The sequence below is a fragment of the Somniosus microcephalus genome, unplaced genomic scaffold (assembly GCF_052327205.1).
Source record: "Somniosus microcephalus isolate GS21.2 unplaced genomic scaffold, FLI_Smic_1.0 unresolved_chr1, whole genome shotgun sequence".
Taxonomy (NCBI): Eukaryota; Metazoa; Chordata; class Chondrichthyes; order Squaliformes; family Somniosidae; genus Somniosus; species Somniosus microcephalus.
In genome coordinates this window covers 175015437-175038413 of record NW_028225179.1, presented here as the reverse complement: position 1 = coordinate 175038413, position 22977 = coordinate 175015437, and the positions used below count along the sequence as shown (strand labels likewise).

Sequence of the window (22977 nt, the reverse complement as noted above, 5' to 3'; positions counted from 1 at the left end):
GTAGTGTGAAGACACCTACACTATCCCTTTGCCTATGTTTATAACAACAGCCACTAAAGTCATGCTTCAATCACTCATGGTGGATGTCTTCCCAGTCACTTATTTATTTGCACAAGTAATTTGAGTAGATAATACTCAGACATCAAAAGCAGAAGATTAGCTTTCTCTTCTGGCAGCCCAAATCTATCTTGTTTATATTGGAAAGCCTATTGTTCCGAGATACAAGTAAGTTCGGTTATTAACCCTCAACTCTCCAGGATGTTAACATTTTTTTTTAATTTGTTCATGGGATGTGGGCATCGCTGGCAAGGCCAGCATTTACTGCCCATCCCCAGTTGCCCTTGAGAAGGTGGTGGTGAGCTCCCTTCTTGAACCACTGCAGTCCGAGGGAGTTCCAGGATTTTGACCCAGTGGCAATGAATGATTGGCGATACACTTCTAAGTCAGGATGGTGTGTGACTTGGAGGGGAACTTGGAGGTGGTGGTGTTCCCATGCGCCTGCTGCCCTTGTCCTTCTAGGTGGTAGAGGTCACGGGTTTCGGAGGTGCTGCCGAAGAAACCTTGGCGAATTGCTGCACTGCATCTTGTAGATGGTACACACTGCAGCCACGGTGCGCCGATGGTGGAGGGAGTGACTGTTTAAGGTGGTGGATGGGGTGCCAATCAAGCGGGCTGCTTTGTCCTGGATGGTGTCGAGCTCCTTGAGTGTTGTTAGAGCTGCACTTGTCCAGGCAAGTTGAGAGTACTCCATCACACTCCTGACTTGTGCCTTGTAGATGGTGGAAAGGTTTTGGGGAGTCAGGAGGTGAGACACTCGCTGCAGAATACCCAGCCTCTGACCTGCTCTTGTTGCCATAGTATTTATGTGGCTGGTCCAGTTAAGTTTCTGGCCAATGGTGACCCCCAGGATGTTGATGGTGGGGGATTCGGCGATGGTAATGCCGTTGAATGTCAAGGGGTGGTGGTTAGACTCTCACTTGTTGGAGATAGTCATTGCCTGGCACTTGTGTGGCGCGAATGTTACCTGCCACTTATCAGCCCATGTCGTCCAGGTCTTGCTGCATGCAGGCATGGACTGCTTCATTATCTGAGGAGTCGCGAATGGCACTGAACACTGTGCAGTCATCAGCGAACATCCCCACCTCTGACCTTATGATGGAGGGAAGGTCATTGATGAAGAAGCTGAAGATGGTTGGGCTGAAGATGGTTGGGCCTAGGACACTGCCCACCATGGAGGCGCCTTTCCACCAGCTACAAGGCACAAGTCAGGAGTGTGATGGAATCCTCTCCACTTGCCTGGACATGAGGAAAAACCTTTTGACGCATCAAGTGGTCAGGATTTGGAATGCACTGCCTGATACAGTGGTGGAGGGACAGATTCAATAGTAGCTTTCAAAAGGGAATTAGATAAATACTTGAAGGAGAAAAAATTGCAGGGATATGGGGAACGAGCGGGGGGAGTGGGACTAACTGGATTGCTCTTCGAAAGAGCCAACACAGGCTCGATGGGCTGAATGGCTTCCCTGTGTGCTGTACTATTCTAGGATTCTAGGATTATATGACTCTATGTCCAACAGTTGGAAGCTCAGAACCACTGTGTTGCTAGTCCAGTACCAAAACCTATGTTACACTGTTCTGCATTAAAGGGGGCTGGCGTGTAACCTGAGGACCTCCTCTTGCCTTAGCTCATCTTCTCTCTTATTCTTCTCAACCCTGATGGTCTCCTGCACCGTGCACTTTGTCCCTCCACCAAGGTCCCTTAATAAATGGCCCAGAAATTCGGGTCCCCACGGGTGAGTACACGTTGGGTACTCACCCGTAGGCCCAACGAAAGTGCCGGTTTCGTGCATGCACTGCGCATGCGCGGGAAACCGGAACTTCCGTTCCCTTAAAGGAAGGGGTTCAGAGGTCGAACGGGTGCGCCGGAGAGGCAGCGCGTACGCCTGGAACTTCCATTTTTTTTGCAGGTTTCTCCGGGAGGGTAAGTCTCCAGCAGTTACACTTTTAAAAAGCAGGCACAAGGCCTGCTTTTAACAAGGTAAGTGGTGAATTAATTAAAATTAAAACATTTTTTCCACAGGTTTATTATTTTTAAATACTTTAAAGAAAGGTAAGTTTATTTTTAGCCCTGTTAGAAAATGTATATAAGTTTTTCAAAAAATTAAATTATTGTTTAAAATAGTCATTATGTAATTTATAGTTATTTTAAAAATGTGATTTAAAAAAAAATGTATTTGAAGTTTTAGTTATGTTTTGGGGCTTATAGTATTTATAGTTTTGACAGCTCTTCCTGTCAATTTTATGAATGGGCATTTCCCTGCTACCATTAGCTCCCCATGGCCCACATGATCCCAGGGGACGCTTCGAACTAACTGCGCCCCTGGGATACGCAAGCACTGCGCGCCGGCAGTTGGAGGAGGCCCAGGATCGGAATCCCATGCGGGCCCACAGCACAACGGCCGGCGCGCAAGGTACGTGCAGGTCGGGGGCTTGCACCCGCGGGAAGCCCCCAACCTGAATTTCTGGGCCAATACCTCCAATCCTGTCTTTTTAGTCTGCTTATCACAGAACAGTTCCCTCATCTTTTCCTGTTGGTCAGTGCTTCCCTTTCCATTTCTACTTCATACCAGGGGGTTAAATTGTGAGGACAGGGTGCATAAACTTGGCTTGTATTCCCTTGAGTATAAGAAGATTGAGGGGGTGAGCTGAGTGAGTGGTTTAAAGTGTTAGAAGGACTCGATAGGGTAGATACGGAGAATCTATTTCCTCTGGTGGAACAAATCAAGAACGAGGGGACACAATCTTGAAACTAGAGCCAGGCTGTTTAAGAGGGAAATCGGGAGGCACTTTTTCACACAGATGGTAGTAGAAATTTGGAACCCTCTGTCCCAGAAGGCTGTAGATGCTGAGGGGATATTTGGAGCTTTCAAGGCTGAGATCGATAGATTTTTGTTGGGTAAGGTGAACGAGGGATATGTAGCTGAGGCGGGCAAATGGAGTTGAGATGCAGATCAGCCATGTTCTAACTGAATGGCAGAGCAGGCTCAAGGGGCTGAATGTCCTACTTCTATATATTCCTACTGTAACCGCCATTTAAAAGTGCCTCACCTTTCACGGGCTTCCCCTGGATTGGAAGGGTGTACCCATTTTCTTCTTTCATAACTTGATAGGAGAAGTCCAGGAGACTTTTTCCGTTAATGTCAATGACATAGGTATCTGGTCCGGGTTTAATCTCGAGCTTCCACGCTCCCCTTTCAGCAATCGAAGAGATCTTCACGGCCTTGTGTTTTTCTGTGTCAATCAGGCTCTTGACACTTGCCGCAGTCCCTGCAGATGCACAAGGCACACGCGCACATCACGGAAATAATCCGACATCGAGGTAACATCGCGCCTGAACCCTTTCCGCACCCAAGCCTCCAGATGAACAGGTTTTTTGCATTGATACCACGGCGGGTCGCTTTAGCCAAACTCGCCGGGCGGCAATCCCACGGGATCATATGGAATGCCAGATTTAGACCCCCGCCCGATATTACCCTCCGTTGACTTCGATGTAAAGCCAGCATCGCACCCGAACCTGTCAGTTTTCCTATGAGTGGCTTAGGTTAAAAATGCACCCCCCTCCCCGCCAACCACATTTCTTTCCTCCCACTAAATCGCCCTTGCGGTAGAAAACTACCCACTAGGGGCATATGCGGATGTTCCAGGTAGGAGCATATTTCTGCTTATTGCTCAGTGTTTGCAGTGGGTCCACTGCTGGTTCTTCTTCCTCAGATCTGGAGGGCTTACCGACTGTGGGCTACATCCAGCAGCCAACTGATACCTGGGGAAATCAAGTTCCAGGGGGCAGCCACCGTGGAAGGCCTGTCGTGCCAGTCATCGGTGGGGCAGGGATAACACCCAGTACTGGAGCTACCAGATTAAGATGGGCCCCAAATTCAATACCTGGATATCATAGAGTCATACAGCACAGAAGGAGGCCATTCGGCCCATTGTGCCTGTGCCGGCTCTTTGAAAGAGCAGCCCAATTAGTGCCACTCCCCACTGCTTTTTCCCTATAGCTCTGCAAATTTTTCCCCTTCAAGTATTTATCCAATTGCCTTTTGACAGTGACTATTGAATCTGCTTCCACCGCCCTTTCAGGCAGCACATTCCAGATCACAACTCGCTGCGTAAAAAATAATCTCATCTGCCCCTCTGGCTCTTTTGCCCAATTACCTTCAATCTGTGTCCTCTGGCTACCGACGCTCCAGCCAGTGGAAACAGTTTCTCCTTACTTACCCTCTCAAAGCCCTTCATAATGTTGAACACCTCTATTCAAGCTCCACCTGGGCCTTCTCAGCTCTAAGGAGAACAATCTCGATGTGCTCAGTAACTCACCGGATGGCTGCAGTACAGCTAAACTAAACGGTGATGTGGCGGACTTGACGGAGACTGAGAACTCCACAAGCAAGTCGTCGACGGGAAAGGAGATTTCTTGAGCCTTTGTTTGTGTGGTGAAGATCTTGACGGGTGCGGCATTGAGCGCCATCTCCATCAACCCCAGGAGGTGCTGCAATCCCCCTTTGTAGGTACGTGCGTAGAAGCCTCCGGAGAACTCAGCTAGTTCCTTGAAAATGTTCTTGGTGGAGCTGCGCCGCGTCCGGGAAGTCAATGGATAACCTGGCCAAGATTAGAATCGAGAAGACGGGGGATGAGATTGTTTCCAAGATGCGAAACCGTAACGTCGCCCGTCTCCGCCCCTGGCCTCGGCTTGTCTGTTGCTGAAACCCTCAACCTTGCCTTTGTTACCTTTAACTCAACTATTCCAAAGGTGTCCTGCCCGGACTTCCCACCTTGCAACCCCCGTAAACTTGACCTCATCCGAGTGGCAATTTGTGTCTGATAATCGCACCTGCAAAGCGCCTTGGGACCTTTTGCTACATTTAAAATGCTATGTCAGTGGAAGTTGTTGATGTTGCTGAGTGAAAGACTTCTTCCATCATTTCAAGTCTCTGGCATTTGTCGGCAGATGCGAATCTGTTGAATGCATTGCCTGTAAATACTGCTCTACCCATAATAGTACAACTCCTCAGGGGTAATCTTAACCTCTCCTGCCTGGCAGCAAACAGACCAGTGTGTTTCGGCTGCACATTATACACTCCCTGGAATCGAGCAACTGGTAAAACATGTGGCCGGACCAAACTGGTCAGAATCCCGCCAGGCAGATTAGGTTCAAATTATCCCCCCAACAGCCCACTGCCCCTCATCAGAAACCCTGATAGGAACAAGGTTATTGGTACATACAACTAAAAGCTCGCATTACATGACCCAATCATCATTCCCAGGGCAGGTACAGCATAGGCTAGATACAGAGTAACGCTCCCTCTACACTGCCCCATCAAACACACCCAGGGCAGGTACAGCACGGGCTAGATACAGAGTAAAGCTCCTCTACACTGTCCCAACAAACACTCCCAGGGCAGGTACAGGGGGTTAGATAGAGAGTAAAGCTCCCTCCACACTGTCCCCATCAAACACTCCCAGGGCAGGTACAGCATGGGTTACATACAGAATAAAACTCCCTCTACACTGCTCCATCAAACACTCCCAGGGCAAGTACAGCACAGGTTAGATACAAAGTAAAGCTCCCTCTACACTGCCCCATCAAACACTCCTAGAGCAGGTACAGCACAGGTTAGATACAGAGTAAAGCTCCTCTACATTGTCCCATCAAACACTCCCAGGGCAGGTGCAGCACAGGTTAGATACAGAGTAAAACTCCCTCTACACTGCCCCATCAAACACTCCCAGGGCAGGTACAGCATGAGTTAGATACAGAGTAAAGCTCCCTCTACACTGTCCCATCAAACACTCCCAGGGCAGGTACAGCATGGGTTAGATAGAGAATAAAGCTCCCTCTACACTGTCCCATCAAACACTCCCAGGGCAGGTACAGCATGGGTTAAATAGAGACTAAAGCTCCCTCTATACTGTCCCATCAAACACTCTCAGGGCAGGTACAGCACGGGTTAGATAGAGAGTAAAGCTCCCTCTACACTGTCCCATCAAACACTCCCAGGGCAGGTACAGCATGAGTTAGATACAGAGTAAAGCTCCCTCTACACTGTCCCATCAAACACTCCCAGGGCAGGTACAGCACGGGTTAGATACAGAATAAAGCTCCCTCTACACTTTCCCATCAAACACTCCCAGGGCAAGTACAGCACAGGTTAGATACAAAGTAAAGCTCCCTCTACACTGCCCCATCAAACACTCCTAGAGCAGGTACAGCACAGGTTAGATACAGAGTAAAGCTCCCTCTACATTGTCCCATCAAACACTCCCAGGGCAGGTACAGCACAGGTTAGATACAGAGTAAAGCTCCCTCTGCACTGTCCCATCAAACACACCCAGGGCAGGTACAGCATGGGTTAGATGCAGAGTAAAGCTCCCTCTACAGTGTCCCATCAAACACCCCCGGGGCAGGTTAAGCACGGGTTCCTTCAGCGTCACTGGATCTAAGTCCTGGATCAACCTACCTTACATCACTGTGGGAGCACCTTCAACAAACGGGACTGCCGTGGGTCAAGATGGCGGCTCATCACCACCTCCTCATGGGCAACTAGGGACGGGCAATAATTGTCGGGTTTAGTAGCGGCGCCCACATCCCCAGAATGAATTTTTGAAAAGGCGTATTCTAATCTGCCAATGCTAATTGCGGCAGTAGAAAACTTACTCCTCTTTGACCTCCTGTTTTCGCAGTATCCTGTCAGTAAGAAATTCATTTTACTTTTTGTTGACTTGATCAGGAGTTTTACTTGATCCTCCTTCTGATAATCCTTCGCACCAGCATCGGAGAAAAAAAAGATCTGAGACCTAGGAGGAGAAGAAGTCATTCTGTGTGTTAACCTGCTAATGAATTCCATTAACTATAAAACTCTTTGGCAGCTCCAGGGGTAGAATTGCCAACCCCTCCAGGATTGTCCTGGTGTCTCTGGGAATTGAAGTTTAATCTCAGGGACACTGCGGGGAGAACAGCCAGGAGCAAAACCATCTGGGACGTTAAATAGTTGTGCTTTTTTTTAACAATTAGTTCTAAATATATCGTACATGGGGGGGAAATAAAGCTGTTTGTTGCAGTCAAGGATCATCTGATAGGGTAAGGAAGAGTCTATTCGAATTCCGATTGGCTGGGAAGGTGATGCACCGCGAGGATGGTCCTGTCGGGCGACGAATGGGGATGGGGAAGTTGGAGGCCGGCGGTCATGTGATGACACCTCCAGGAATATGTCCAGCCAGTGTTGGCAACAGTCGTCCAGGGAGATTGCTTTTGGTCTAGGCCAAGCAGTTTAATCTCCCAGGGCAGGTACAGCATGGGGTTAGATACAGAGTAAAGCTCCCTCTACACTGTCCCACCAAACACTCCCAGGGCAGGTACAGCATGGGTTAGATACAGAGTAAAGCTCCCTCATCACTGTCCCATAAAACACTCCCAGGGTAGGTACAGCATGGGTTAGATACAGAGTAAAGCTCCCTCATCACTGTCCCATAAAACACTCCCAGGGCAGGTACAGCATGGGTTAGATACAGAGTAAAGCTCACTCTACACTGTCCCATCAAACACTCCCAGGGCAGGTACAGCATGGGGTTAGGTACAGAGTAAAGCTCCCTCATCACTGTCCCATAAAACACTCCCAGGGCAGGTACAGCACGGGTTAGATACAGAGTAAAGCTCCCTCATCACTGTCCCATCAAACACTCCCAGGGCAGGTACAGCATGGGGTTAGATACAGAGTAAAGCTCCCTCATCACTGTCCCATCAAACACTCCCAGGACAGGTACAGCATGGGTTAGATACAGAGGAAAGCTCCCCCTACACTGTCCCATCAAACACTCCTAGGGCAGATACAGCACGGGTTAGATACAGAGTAAAGCTCCCTCTACACTGTCCCATCAAACACTCCTAGGGCAGGTAGTACAGGGTAAATACAGAGTAAAGCTCACTCTACACTGTCCCATCAAACACTCCCAGGGCAGGTAGTACAGGGTAGATACAGAGTAAAGCTCCCTCTACACTGCCCCATAAAACACTCCCAGGGCAGGTACAGCATGGGTTAGATACAGAGTAAAGCTTCCTCATCACTGTCCCACCAAACACTCCCAGGGCAGGTACAGGGGGTTAGATACAGAGTTAACTCCCTCCACACTGTCCCCATCAAACACTCCCAGGGCTGGTACAGCACGGGTTAGATACAGAGTAAATCTCCCTCTACACTGCCCCATCAAACACTCCCAGGGCAGGTACAGCACGGGTTAGATACAGAGTAAAGCTCCCTCTGCACTGTCCCATCAAAAACTCCCAAGGCAGGTACAGGAGGTTAGATACAGAGTAAAGCTCCCTTTACACTGTCCCATCAAACACTCCCAGGACATTTACAGCACGGTTTAGATACAGAATCCCTCTACCTGTTCAATATATATCACTACAGAGAATGTACAGCACAGAAACAGGCCATTCAGCGCATCTGGTTTGTGTTGGTGTCTATGCTCCACACGAGCCTCCTCCCATCTCTCTTCATCTCACCCTATCAACATAGCCTTCTATTCCTTTCTCCCTCATATGTTTATCCAGCTTCCCCTTATTCACATCTATGCTATTTTTCTCAACTAATCCTTGTGGTAGTGAGTTCCACATTCTAACCGCTCTCCGAGTAAAGAGGTTGCTCCTGAATTCCGTATTGGATTTATTCGGGACTATTTTATATTTATGACCCTCAGCTGAGCATCCGACCCTATACTCTCTCCATCATGAAAACCGCCTACTTCCACCTCCGTAACATCGCCCGCCTCTGCCTCTGCTTCAGCTCTCCTGCTGCTGAAAAGCTCTTCCATGCCTTTGTTACCTCGGGACCCAGCTATTTGAATCTGCTCCTGGCTGGCCGCATAGGTTCCATCCTCCATAAACCGGAGCTTAACCAATACTCTTGCCGCCCGTATCCTAACTCGTACCGGGTCCCGTTCACCCATCAGCCCCTGTGCTCGCTGACCTACGTTGGCTCCCAGGCCGGCAGCGCCTCGATTTTAAAATTCTCATCCTTGTTTCAAATCCCTCCATGGCCTCGCCCCCTCCCTATCTCTGTCACCCTCCTCCAGCCCTACAACCCTCCGAGATCTCTGCACTCCTACAATTCTGACCTCTTGAGCATCCTCGATTTTAATCGCTCCACCATTGGCGGCCGTGTCTTGAGCTGCCTGGGGCCTAAGCTCTGGAATTCCCTCCCTTAACCACTCCACCTCTCCATCTCTCTCTCCTTCTTTAAGACATTCCTTATCTCTTTTACCAAGCTTTTGGTCACCTAATAACTAATATCTCTTTGTGGCTCGGTGTCAAATTTGGTTTTGGTAATCACTCCTGTGAAGCGCCTTGGGAAGTTTTACTACATTAAAGGCGCTATATAAATGAAAGTTGTTATTGTTGTTGCTATCGTTTTGGTTTCCCCCACCCTGCCAGCACCGCCCCCCCCCTCCCCAGCAAGCAGAAACACCTTCTCTACGTTCACCCTATCAAATCTTTTCATAAGCTTAAAGATCTCAGTCAGGTTACCCCTCAGCTTTCACTTTACCACAAAAAAGTGCATCAGCTTGTTCAATCTTGCATTTGCCTACATTTGCCCACTGGCTGGAGTCAACCTAGCACAAAAGAAGATGCTTGTGATGGTTGGAGGTCAATCATCCCAGCCCCAGGACATCGCTGCAGGAGTTCCTCAGGGCAGTGTCCTAGGCCCAACCATCTTCAGCTGCTTCATCAACGACCTTCCCTCCAACATAAGGTCTGAAGTGGGGATGTTCGCTGATGATTGCACAGTGTTCAGTTCCATTCTCTCCTCCTTAGAAAATGAAGTACTCCATGACCGCATGCAACAAGAGCTGGACAACATTCAGGCTTGGGCTGATAAGTGGCAGGTAACATTCGTGCCACACAAGTGCCAGGTAATGACTATCTCCAACAAGCAAGAGTCTAACCACCTCCCCTTGACATTCAACAGCATTCCCATCGCCGAATCCCCCACCATCAACATCTTGGGGGTCACCATTGACCAGAAACTTAACTGGACCAGTCACATAAATACTGTGGGAACAAGAGCGAGTCAGAGGCTGGGTATTCTGCAGCAAGTGTCTCACTTCTTGACTCCCCAAAGCTTTGCCACCATCTACAACGCACAAGTCAGGAGTGTTATGGAATACTCTCCACTTGCCTGGATGAGTGCAGCTCCAACAACACTCAAGAAGCTCGACAACATCCAGGACAAAGCAGCCCGCTTGATTGGCACCCCATCCACCACCTTAAACATTCACTCCCTCCACCACAGGCGTACCGTGGCTGCAGTGTGTACCATCTACAAGATGCACTGCAGCAACTCGCCAAGGCTTCTTCGGCAGCACCTCCCAAACCCACGACCTCTTCCACCTAGAAGGACAAGGGCAGCAGGCACATGGGAACACCACCAGCTCCAAGTTCCCCTCCAAGTCACACATCATCCTGACTTGGAAATATATCAATGATCCTTCATTGTCGCTGGGCCAAAATCCTGGAACTCCCTACCTAACAGCACTGTGGGAGCACCTTCACCATAATGACAGCAGCGGTTCAAGAAGGCGGCTCACCACCACCTTCTCAAGGGCAATTACGGATGGGCAATAAATGCTGGCCTTGCCAGCGACGCCCACATCCCAGGAATGAATAAAAAAAATCCAGCTACCATTCCCTAGCCCATTGAATTAATTGAATTTGGAGCATTGTTTAGCCCCTTTATATTTACGTCCAAATATTTGTCTCATTTACTCCCGAATAGAGTAAAATCGGGCAGGGTGTGAAATGAGTGCCCGACTGGAACCCATCCCGTTCCCACCAAGCGGGTTAGGTTGAATTCAGGGTTGGTAATATTATAAATGCTTCCCTTCGAGTCATTTATAAGTAATGGGAGCACCCGGGAGCCCAGAACTCTATTAGCTGCTGAACTCCTTTTTCTCTTTGTATTCATCCTGCGCTCCCCATTGGCAATACAGTTTTCAATCCCGTCGTCTCATTTTGACATTAATGCCTTGAGCCTCAGTGTTCTTTCGAAGCCTCTCATGTGGAACTTTGACAAATGCTGTCTGAAAATTCAGGTAAATTGTATCGAACTGGTCAGACCTTATCCATTTGGTGAGGGTTGAAGACTGGTAGTAGGACCAATTAAGAAGGGAAATAATGGGTAAGCTACCTATTATAAATGAGCCCTACCTTGGCATGCTGTTCAGAAGAGCCTGTTCAAGCCCAGTCAAAGCCAATTCTGGACAGTCTCCTCCACCATTGGCCCTAAGTTTGGAAATCATACTCCGTAATTCGTCAATATTCTGCGTAATTTCCACTGGTCCATAATCTGAGAGAATGCGATATAATGTGAGCGAGTTATCAGTGACATTCTGATGAACATTCCCAGCTAATGAGGAAGAGGGTAGAGAAAGAGAGAGAGAGGCTGGGAAAGAGAAAATGAGGAGTAAGAAAGAGAGGGAGAGAGAGGGAGGGAAAAGGGAGAAAATAAAGTGAGCATGAGGGTTTGAAAGAAAGAGGGAGGGGGGAGTGGAAAGCAATAGGGAGTTGAGGAAGAGCAAAGGAGAGAGAAAGCCAGACAGGGGTGCAGAGAGTGAGAACAATGAAAAGGGAAGAGGAGTGAAAGATTGATCAAGAGGCAGGGACAGAAAGAGAGATTAGTGGAGAGAGATCGCAAACAAGAGAAAGAGGAAGTGAGAGGGGAAAGGCAAGAGGGGGAGAGTGGCAGAGAAAGAAAATGAGGGGTAGAGGAATGGGGGAAGAGATTGAAAGGGAGGAGAGAGTGCGAGAGAGAGAACAGTGAGGAAGCAAAGAAAGAGCGCAAAAAAGAAAAGACGGAAAAGATCAGAGCGCACAAGAGGTAGGGGAAGGAGGAGGAGAAATGAAGGAGAGAAAGCAAAAGAAAAAAGATGAGAGCAGAGATGAGAAAGTCTGGAGGGAGGGAGAGAAAATGCGAAGCAGAAGAAGGGGGAGAGACAAAATAGAAGAGAGGGCGAAAGACAGAGAATTGAGAGGGAGAGGACAGAAAGAGTGCAAAAAGGAGACAGTGGGCGCAAGAGAGCGCACAAGAAGTGGGAGAGGAGTGGAGGAGGAAGGGAAGAGAGGGAGAAAAAGTGAGAGGGACAGGGTGCATGGGGTGTCAGCTAGACAGAGTGGGAGAGCATGGGAGGGTGGGAGGGAAGGCAGAAAGAAAATTAATGGAAAATGAGAAGGATGCAATGAAGCAAGAGAGAGAGAGAGAGAATGAAAGTGAGAAGGAGAGAGAAAGGGAAAGAGATAGACAGAAAGTAATGAAAAGCTGAGGGGAGGGCACATACCTGGGTCACTGAATGGCATTAGGACATAATTGTATGGCGCATCGGGGGAGTCTTGGTACATTTTAAGCAGATCGATGCATATTGTCTTTACATCATTTATTTCACCACCCATACTTCCACTGACATCAATGACAAAGGCCAAGGTGTATCCCTCCAGGTTAAAGAACTTCCTGAATGTATCTGGTCCCAATTGATCCAATAATCCATAACCTGTAACAATAAAACCCTCCTCTAATCCATATTGAAACATATAAAGTTCTTGCAGGGCTTGACAGGGTAGATGCTGGGAGGATATTTCCCCCTGGCTGGGGAGTCTAGAACCAGGGGTCACAGCCTCAGAATAAGGGGTCGGCCATTTTTGAGGAAAAACTTTTTCACCCAGAGGGTGGTTGGAATCTGGAGCTCACTGCCTGAAAGGGTGGTAGAGGCAGGAACCCTCACAACATTCAAGAAGCATTTAGATGAGCACTTGAAACGCCATAGCATACAAGGCTACGGACCAAGTGCTGGAAAATGGGATTGGGATAGGGCTTGATGGCCGGCGCGGACACGATGGGCTGAAGGGCCTCTTTCTGTGCTGTATAACTCTGACTCTATTTAGGACTGAGCTGAGGAGAAATTTCTTCACACAGAGGGCAGTGAATCTTTGGAATTCTCTACCCCAGAGGGCTGTGGAGGCTCGGTCGTTGAGTATATTCAAGACTGAGATGATAGATTTTTGGATACTAGGGGAATCAAGAGATATGGGGATCGGGTGGGAAGGTGGAGATGAGGTCAAAGACTAGCTGTTTTTTGTGAAGTATGAAAAGACCTGTGAGCTCACGCTGGAATCTTGAAGTGTGATGTCTCAATAGCAGCTCAGATGGGTTGTGGATGGTATGAGGATTCAATAAGGTCCTGGCCCGCCATTGCTACAACTGAGCATGTGTGTAATCTGGCACTTAAAGTAACAAGATGATAAAGAACAAGAAAGCAGTCCAACAGTTGGCCTAGCTCTTGCACCTGGTTGTCTACCGATCTGGACCCTGGGAAGCTAGTTCCGCAGAGTCATCAGCAGATAGGTGTGGCACTGCCTGCAATATGGTTGGCAGGTGCAGCCAGCTTAAGCTATTTGCCCACTATATGCGATGGCAGGTATAACAGGGCAACGCTACGATGGTACTCCACTGTACACTGTCTTATGTTCACTATTGAAGCTGTATTTGCTATTACAGTCTGCGCTTAGTACCAAGTGCAACCACATGCAATTTATAAGAAATTAGAAGGGTTTAAAGTACACAAAAGCTAATTGGACCGTAACAAGGTGTTATTTACTTAGCATGCTCTATACTTATGTTTCTTCCTTGCATCATTCAGTGCATCTTAACGAGGTGCGAACTAGTGAGGAAGCACAGCCCGAAATAAACGGCATGATTAAGACGCTGCAACCGGCAGCTTTGAAAAGTGACGTTAATGCAAATGGTTAATGTTTTTTCTTGTTTTTCTGGCCGATATAAGTGACGTGGATGTTTCAAGTGGCGGTGGTGAACTGTTGTAGCACTTTTAACATAAATGACACCGAGATTCTCCCAACGCCGCGACAGTGACGGAGGCGCGCTTACGCCAACGTCTTTATCCGTGTTTACTCACCGGGGCCGATGAAGAAATCCACCGTCGCCCTTATGGCGAGATGCGCCGCCTTCTGGTGCAGCTTGTGATGAGGGGAGCGGGCAGGACTGGACGTCTCTTTGTTGATTCCTCCAGTGGGGGGATCATTCTGCCCTGGATCGCTTTGACCGCCGTGTCTGCATTTCCCTGAGTCGGGAAAAAAATGTCACAGATTTTCACGAGAAGGAAATACTCTGATAGATTTCTAATCACTTTTCTGTGGTTTGTAAACAATAGGGGTTCACGACAGACAGAGGGCCAGCCTGTGGCCGTTTCTCTATCTCTCTATCTCTTTCTCTATCTCTCTCTTTCTGTCTCTTTCTCTCGCTATCTCTCGCTCTCTCCCTTTCTCTCTCTCTTTCTCTATCAATCTATCTCTTTCCATTGCTATCCCTCGCTCACTCCCTTTCTCTCTCCTTTTCTCTCTCTATCTATCTCTCTATCAATCAATCTCTTTCTATTGCTATCTCTCGCTCTCTCCCTTTCTCTCTCTCTATCTCTCTCTCTATCAATCTATCTCTTTCTATTGCTATCTCTCGCTCACTCCCTTTCTCTCTCTGTCTCACGTAATTTCTCATAATTTTAAGCTAATTAAGGAGAGCCAACACGGATTTGTAAAGGACAGATCATGCTTGACTAATCTAATTGAATTTTTTGATGAAGTAACAGGGAGGATTGATCAAGGGAATGCAATGGATGTTGTCTACATGGATTTTCAGAAGGCGTTTGACAAAGTACCACATAGAAGGCTGGTTAACAAAATTGAGGTACATGGAATAGGTGGGTCAGTGGCAGCTTGGATAAGGAATTGGCTTAAGGACAGAAAACAGCGAGTTGTGGTAAATGGCTGTTTTTCAGACTGGAGGATGGTGGACTGTGGTGTTCCCCAAGGGTCAGTGCTGGGGCCACTGCTTTTTTTGATATATATATGAATGACCTGGATATTGGAATACAGAGTAGAATTTCTAAATTTGCCGATCACACCAAACCTGGGGGGTTGTCAAACAGTGAGGATGATACCAGTTGACTGCAACAGGACATAAAAAGACTAGCAGAATTGGCAGACAAGTGGCAGATGGAATTTAATACAGAGAAGTGTGAGGTAATGCATTTTGGCAGAAGGAACAAGAAGAACAAGAAGAAGAACCTAAACAATATTTTTGATAATTTGGCAACAAGTGCAAACTTGAAAGCTCGCAAGAACAAACCCAAAACAAAAAACTATGAAAAATGGTTTGACCCACATTGCCATAACATGAGGAAAAAACTTAGAAAAATATCAAACCAAAAACACAGACACCCAGAAAACGAGGGACTACGCCTTACTTATTGTCAGACACTAACACAATACAGAAACACACTCAGAACCAAAAAAGAGCAATATATTAAGAATACACTCAGCTCCATGGAGGAATCCATTGATTCCAATTGTTTCTGGGACAACTTGAATACACTACACAAAAAACAACACGACGATTTGGCCATTCAAAATGGGGACACATGGGTAAACCACTTTGAAAAATTATACCAGAAAAACACACTAAGACCAGAGCAACACCAAATATGCAAAAAACTGGAAAAGCTAGAAATGGCCATAAAAGATAACCAAAACCCGCTAGATGCCATAAAAACAGAAAAAGAACTTCTTGAAAAACTCAAGGACCTGCGACCAGGAAAAGCTTGCGGGACAGACGGCATACTAAATGAGATGATTAAACACACAGACGACAAAATGAAACTGGCTATCCTAAAACTCTTCAACTTGGTTCTGAGTGTCGGCTATTTCCCTGATATCTGGAACAAAGGACTCATAACGCCCATATACAAAAGTGGGGACAAAATCGACCCAAACAACTATCGAGGCATCTGTGTAAACAGTAACCTGGGGAAGGTATTCTGTAGCATCATAAACAAAAGACTTATAAACTTCCTTGAGGAGCACAATGTCTTGAGTAAAAGCCAAATTGGATTCCTGCCAAACTATAGAACATCCGATCATATCTTCACCCTACAGACCCTAATTGACAAACACGTTCACCATAACAAAAGCAAAATCTACGCATGCTTTGTAGATTTCCAGAAGGCTTTCGACTCCATCTGGCATGACGGTTTATTCCTGAAACTTATCGAAAGCGGGGTAGGAGGGAAAACATATGATGTAATTAAATCAATGTATACAAACAATAAATGTGCAGTTAAAATTGGAGACAAACAAACAAAATACTTCCCACAGGGGCGGGGGGTGACGCAGGGCTCGCCAATCTCACCGACACTCTTTAATATTTACATAAATGGATTGGCAAAGCTACTTGAACAATCTACAGCACCCGGCCTCACCCTATATGAATCCAAGGTTAAATTCCTCCTCTATGCAGACGACCTGGTTCTGCTGTCACCAACTAAGGAGGGTCTACAGCAGAACCTGGACCTGCTGGAGTCGTACTGCCAGACTTGGGCCCTGACAATAAATCCCCAAAAAACCAAAGTCCTTGTGTTCCAGCAAAGATCCAAACATCAGGGACCCAAAATAAATTTCACACTAGGAACAATCAAAATTGAACAAACCACTAACTACACATACTTGGGCTTAAAAATCAGTTCTACGGGAAACTTCAAACTGGCTGTGAATGAACTGAAAGAGAAAGCAAGAAGGGCTTTCTATGCCATCAAAAAATCAATCCAAATAGAAATCCCAATTAGCATTTGGCTCAAAATTTTCAAATCAGTAATTGAACCAATTGCGCTCTATGGCAGTGAGGTATGGGGACCGCTAACACAAAAAGAATTTGCAAAATGGGACAAACACCCAATTGAGATCCTACATGCAGAATTCTGTAAAAGTATCCTCCGGACTCAAAGGAAAACAGTAAACAATGCATGCAGGGCGGAACTAGGCCAATATCCATTAATAATCACTATCCAAAAAAGAGCCACCAAATTTTGGAATCACCTACAAATGAGCAACCCCCAATGCTATCACTACGACGCCCTGAAATGCCAAGAGCTGACCATAAAGAAGAATACCCTCAGTCAACTAGTCCTGGGACTCAGTGAAGTAACTACTAACAATACTAACAATAACCAGCCCCAGGACAGTGACAGGGTAACACAAAGAATTCGACCCAACACAATCGTCGCTAAGCAAAAGGAAAAATATCTGACATATTGGGCAGAAACAACAAAAACCCAAAGCAAACTCAATTGCTACTTGGCCCTAAACAGACAATACAACATAGCTGATTACCTGACCATGGTAAAGGATAACAAACTGAGAAGAACCTTGACAAGGTACAGACTTAGCGAACATAGCCTAGCGATCGAAAAAGGCAGACACAGGCAGACCAGGCTGCCAAGAGAAGACAGGATATGCTCTCACTGCAGTCAGGGAGTAGTGGAGACAGAGATGCACTTCCTCACAGCCTGTGGAAAATATCAGGGCATCAGGGAGAATTTCTACCAAAAATTCTCACAAATATGCCCTGAATTCAGAAATCTGAATGACAACCAAAAACTCCCATTCCTACTGGGGGAGGAGAGAAGCTGTGTAACACTGGCGGCACACTATGTTACAGCTTGCCATGAACAGAGAGACAACCAGTAAACTAAGAAAAGAGTATATATAAACAATGCGAATGTATATTTATACACTCAGGGATATACCTGTTTATACACTGTATGAATAGAACTGCGTTTATGTGTTCAACCATAAATGTATTTTGATGCTTTGGCAACATAAGATGTACCTTATCATGCCAATAAAGCGATTTGAATTTGAATTTGAATATACACTTAATGGCACAGTTTTAAAGAGTGTGCAGGGACAGAGGAACCTGGGAGTTAATGTGCATAGGTCCATGAAGGTGGCAGGACATATTGAGAGAGTGGTTAGCAAAGCATATGGGATCTTGGGCTTCATAAATAGAGGTATTGAGTACAAAAGTAGAGAAGTTATGCTGAAATTTTATAAGGCGCTGGCTTTGCGTCCAGTTCTGGATGTGAAGTCCCTTGAGAGGGTGCAGAGGAGATTTACCAGAATAGTTCCGGGGATGGGGGATCTCAGCTACAAGGACAGGTTGGAGGAGCTGGATTTGTTTTCATTAGAGCAAAGGAGGTTGAGGGGTGATTTGATAGAGGTGTACAAGATTATGACAGGTTTGGATAGGCTAGACGGGGAAAGGCTGTTCCCACTAGTTGATGGTACAAGGACTAGGGGACACAGATTTAAGGTTTTAGGCAAGAGATACAGGGGGGATGTGAGGAAAAATGTTTTTATGCAGCGAGTGGTGAGGACCTGGAACTCGCTGCTGACGGAAGTGGTGGGAGTGGAGACACTCAATGTTTTCAAGGGGAGAGTGGATAGGCACTTGAAGGAAATAAACTTGCAGGACTATGGGGATATCGCGGGGGAATGGGACTGACTGGATTGCTCCACAGAGAGCCGGCATGGACTCGATGGGCTGAATGGCCTCCTTCTGTGCCTTTATGACTCTGTGGGGGAAAAATTCAGTTGCTTTGTGCCTCCCATTAGCGTCTTAAGAGGGCACTAATAGGGCGCAAAGCAACTAGCGCCCGGGCGCAGCGATGATTGTGCCGCTCGCGAAATTGACCAGACATTTTGCGGTGGTGCTAAGCACTACCGCCACAATCTCCTGCGCCGGCAGATTGTGACGTCAGTCACGCGTGCAATGCCCTGGTAGTGCCCCAGACCGGATATTGAGTGGCGCCCCCTGCCTTACCGCCTGTTGCTAGCAATGACCGGTTGAGATGAGCGTTTTGCAGTCGGGAAGGGACTGGGGGAGCGCTATTTAAAGGCGACCGCTTTCTGCCTTTTTTTGTCGGCGACATTTTTGCACCACGCATTCTGAGAGCGAGAGAGACTTCTGGAGAGATTCAACGCTGTGTTGAGGAGTTTTGGGTACTGAGCAGCGCTTTGCCGGTTCACTTTGATTTGACCTTCCTTGCATCGATTTAGAAGAGACTCGGGGGCTGCACTCTGAGCTCTTTCCCTGGGCCTCTCCATTGTTCTTTCCAGCAGATTTGATGTACAGGTCTCTCCAGGCCGAGATTCAAGGCTGCAATGAGCAGGATGTGGATGGAGAGCAAGATTGACCCTCCCCTTTAAGAACCAGTCGGCGACATTGTGTCTGTGTTCCATTGCTGACTGACATCGCCTGAGCTTCACCCGCGTTCTGAGGTAGCGCCTCGCTCCTCGGCGTTAGCGCCTTAAGAGAGGTGTGCAGCGCCTGATTTAGCGCTCCAATCACCTCCAGGGGCGATAGAAGCCAAGTTTGCAGTCGGAGGCGATAATTAGCACTAGGCGTTAAACGTTGCGCCCAGCCGATAATTGTGCCCCAAACGGGGCAATACTGAATTTCTCACCCTATGACTCTGTGGGGGGAAAAATTTGGTTGCTTTGCGCCTACTGTTAGCGCCCTAAGAGGACACTAATAGTGCGCAAAGCAACTAGCGCCCGGGCGCAGCACTGTTTGCGCCGCTCGTGAAATTGACCAGAGTTTTTGCGGCAGCGCTAAACACTAATGCCACGATCTCCTGCGCCGGCAGCTCGTGACGTCAGTCGAGTGCGCAACGCCATGGTAGCGCTCCGGACCGGATATTGAGTGGCGCCTCCTGCCTTTCCACCTGCCGCTAGCAACGACAGGTTGAGGGGAGCATTTTGCAGTCGGGAAGGGACTGGGGGAGCGCTATTTAAAGGCGACCGCTTCCTGCCTTTTTTGTGGGAGACATTTTTGCACCACGCAGTCTGAGAGAGAGAGAGAGAGAGAGAGCGAGAGATTCTGAGAGAGCCCTCTGGTGAGAATCAACGCTGTGTGAAGGAGTTTTGGCCACTGAGCAGCACTTTGTAGGTTCTTTTTGATTTGCCCTTCCTTGCATCGATTTAAAAGAGACTTGTGGGGGCTGCACTCTGAGCTTGTTCCCTCACCACCTCCATTGTTCTTTCCAGCAGATTTGATGTACAGGTCTCTCCAGGCCAAGATTCAAGGCTGCAATCAGCAGGGTGTTGATGGAGAGCAAGATCGACCCTCCCCTTTAAGAACTGGCCGGCGCCATTGTGTCTGTGTTCCATTGCTGACTGACATTGCCTGAGCGTCGCCCGCACTCTGAGGTAGTGCCTCGCTCCTCGGCGTTAGCGCCTTAAGAGAGGTGTGTAGCGCCTGATTTAGCGCTCCAATCACCTCCAGGGGCGATAGAAGCCAAGTTTGCAGTCAGATGAGATAATTAGTGCCAGGCGCTAAACTTAGCGCCCGGCCGATAATTGCGCCCCAAGACTCTCACACACAAAATTGTGAGAATCGTGTCGAAATTTGGGATAATCTGATTGGTAGATTTTTGTTAGGCAAGGGTATTAAGGATTATGGAAGCAGGACGGGTAAACAGAGCTAAGATACAGATCAGCCAGGATCTAATTGATTGGCGGAACAGGCTCAAGGGACTGAATGGCCTCCCCCTGTTCCTAATGTATCCTGTAAACACTTTCACATTGCCAGACACTTACTCACAGACACTGAGGAAGAGAATCTGCCAGTCAGCTCCTTTTTCATACAATCTCTCTGTCAGGCACAAGCAACCCTTCTCCATATCCCCCTTCTCCTCCCCCTCCCTCCACTACCCGCTCCTCCCGACTCCACACACCCCTCCTCCCCATCCCTGCACCCGCCCACCCCCCTCCATCTCAACTCCTCCTCCCCATCCCTGCACCCGCCCACCCCCCTCCATCTCAACCCCTCCTCCCCATCCCTGCACCCGCCCACCCCCTCCATCTCAACCCTTCCTCCCCATCCCTGCACCCGCCCACCCCCCTCCATCTCAACCCCTCCTCCCCATCCCTGCACCCGCCCACCCCCCTCCATCTCAACCCCTCCTCCCCATCCCTGCACCCGCCCAGCCCCCTCCATCTCAACCCTTCCTCCCCATCCCTGCACCCGCCCACCCCCCTCCATCTCAACCCCTCCTCCCCATCCCTGCACCCGCCCACCCCCCTCCATCTCAACCCCTCCTCCCCATCCCTGCACCCGCCCACCCCCCTCCATCTCAACTCCTCCTCCCCATCCCTGCACCCGCCCACCCCCTCCATCTCAACCCCTCCTCCCCATCCCTGCACCCACCCACCCCCTCCATCTCAACCCCTCCTCCCCATCCCTGCACCCACCCACCCCCCTCCATCTCAACCCCTCCTCCCAATCCCTGCACCCGCCCACCCCTCCATCTCAACCCCTCCTCCCCATCCCTGCACCCACCCACCCCCCTCCATCTCAACCCCTCCTCCCCATCCCTGCACCCACCCACCCCCCTCCATCTCAACCCCTCCTCCCCATCCCTGCACCCACCCACCCACCCCCCTCCATCTCAACCCCTCCTCCCCATCCCTGCACCCGCCCGCCCCCTCCATCTCAACCCCTCCTCCCCATCCCTGCACCCGCCCGCCCCCTCCATCTCAACCCCTCCTCCCCATCCCTGCACCCGCCCACCCCCCTCCATCTCAACCACTGCTCCCAATCCCTGCACCCACCCACCCCTCCTCTCTCCACCCGCCACTCCTCCCTCCACCACCCCTCATCCTCCCTCCACCACCCCCCTCCTCCCTCCACCCACACCCCCCTCTCTCCACCTGCCCCTCCTCCCTCCACCCTTCCCCTCCATTCCCGCCCCTCCTCCCCTCCCCTTAAATGCATCTATGCTTTTCACCTCATTTACTCCACGTGATAGCGAGTTCCACAGTCTAACCGCTCCATACTCTCACTCCAAAGCTGGACCGAAGTTGGCCGCTTGCAGTGTTACTGGATCTATGGCGCCCCAAGCACACTGCCACGATCTGCTTACCTTGTGAATGTCTTTGGCATGGCCCTTTTTTAAATCCGCTGGTTAGTAACTGGTTGACGATGATGTTATCCTCACAGTTGTACAAGGAGGAACTGCTGCTACAAGTGAAGAAAAGGAAGAGGAGCGTTTGTCAAAACAAAGAGGAAGTGGCGCGATGAACATTTGGCGGATGATATAGTGGTCATGGAAGAGGTCCAGAGGAGAGCTACAAGAACGATCCGTGGCTCAAAGAACCTCAGCTACTCAGACAGGCTCAAGGACCACTGTCTACTTACTTTACAGCAGCGTAGACTTGATAGAGGTCTATAAAATAATGAAAGGGTCGGATAGTGTCCCTATTGATAGATTATTGCAATTTAGCAGATTGGGGAGAACCAGGGGACTATGTAAGAATAGGAATATATAGAACTTACAACACAGAAACAGGATATTCAGCCCAACTGGTCCGTGCAGTGTTTACGCTCCCCACGAGTCGCATACCATCCCTCTCCATCTAACTATCAGCATATCCTTCTATTCCATTCTCCCTCGGGGTTTTATCCAGCTTTCCCTTAAATATATCTATGCTATTCCCCTCAAACGCTCCACGTGTTCCACATTCTCACCAGTCCATAGGCATTACTGAAATGGCTTGGGGTTCAGTGCTATATCTGTCATAGCTCTGACGCTTTCGAGATTCGTGGCCCAAAAGGCCAAGACTCAGAGGGGTTGGAGGAAGGGTGGGAGTGAGGGGGAGGGTGTGGGTGAGAGGGAGGGTGTGGGTGAGGGGGAGGGTGTGGGTGAGGGGGAGGGGAGTGGGTGAGGGGGAGGGGAGTGGGTGAGGGGAGGGTCTGGGTGAGGGGGTGGATGAGAGGGAGGGTGTGGATGAGGGGAAGGGTGTGGGTGAGAGGGAGGGAGTGGGTAAGGGGGAGGGGAGTGGGTGAGGGGGAGGGTGTGGGGTGAGGGGGTAGGTGAGGGGGAGGGGAGTGAGGGGGAGGGAAGTGGATGAGGGGAGGGGAGTGGAGAGGGTGTGGGTGAGGGGGAGGGAGTGGGTGAGAGGGAGGGGAGTGGGTGAGGGGGAGGGTGTGGGTGAGGGGGAGGGGAGTGAGGGGGAGGGAGTGG

The 22977-nt window shown here is 48.9% G+C and overlaps 1 protein-coding gene across 1 annotated transcript in view; it reads right to left on the bottom strand.

Moving 5' to 3' along the window:
- Positions 1-22977, bottom strand: part of LOC147096600 (von Willebrand factor A domain-containing protein 7-like) — a 67799-nt gene that overhangs the window by 17700 nt on the left and 27122 nt on the right. Inside the window, exons 5-11 of the mRNA XM_085973848.1 lie at positions 21877-21974; positions 14020-14184; positions 12391-12600; positions 11264-11402; positions 6716-6855; positions 4378-4659; positions 3109-3327 (exon numbers count right to left, since the gene is read on the bottom strand). Coding sequence (XP_085829974.1) covers positions 3109-3327; positions 4378-4659; positions 6716-6855; positions 11264-11402; positions 12391-12600; positions 14020-14184; positions 21877-21974 — 1253 coding nt within the window. The remainder of the gene's footprint in view (positions 1-3108; positions 3328-4377; positions 4660-6715; positions 6856-11263; positions 11403-12390; positions 12601-14019; positions 14185-21876; positions 21975-22977) is intronic.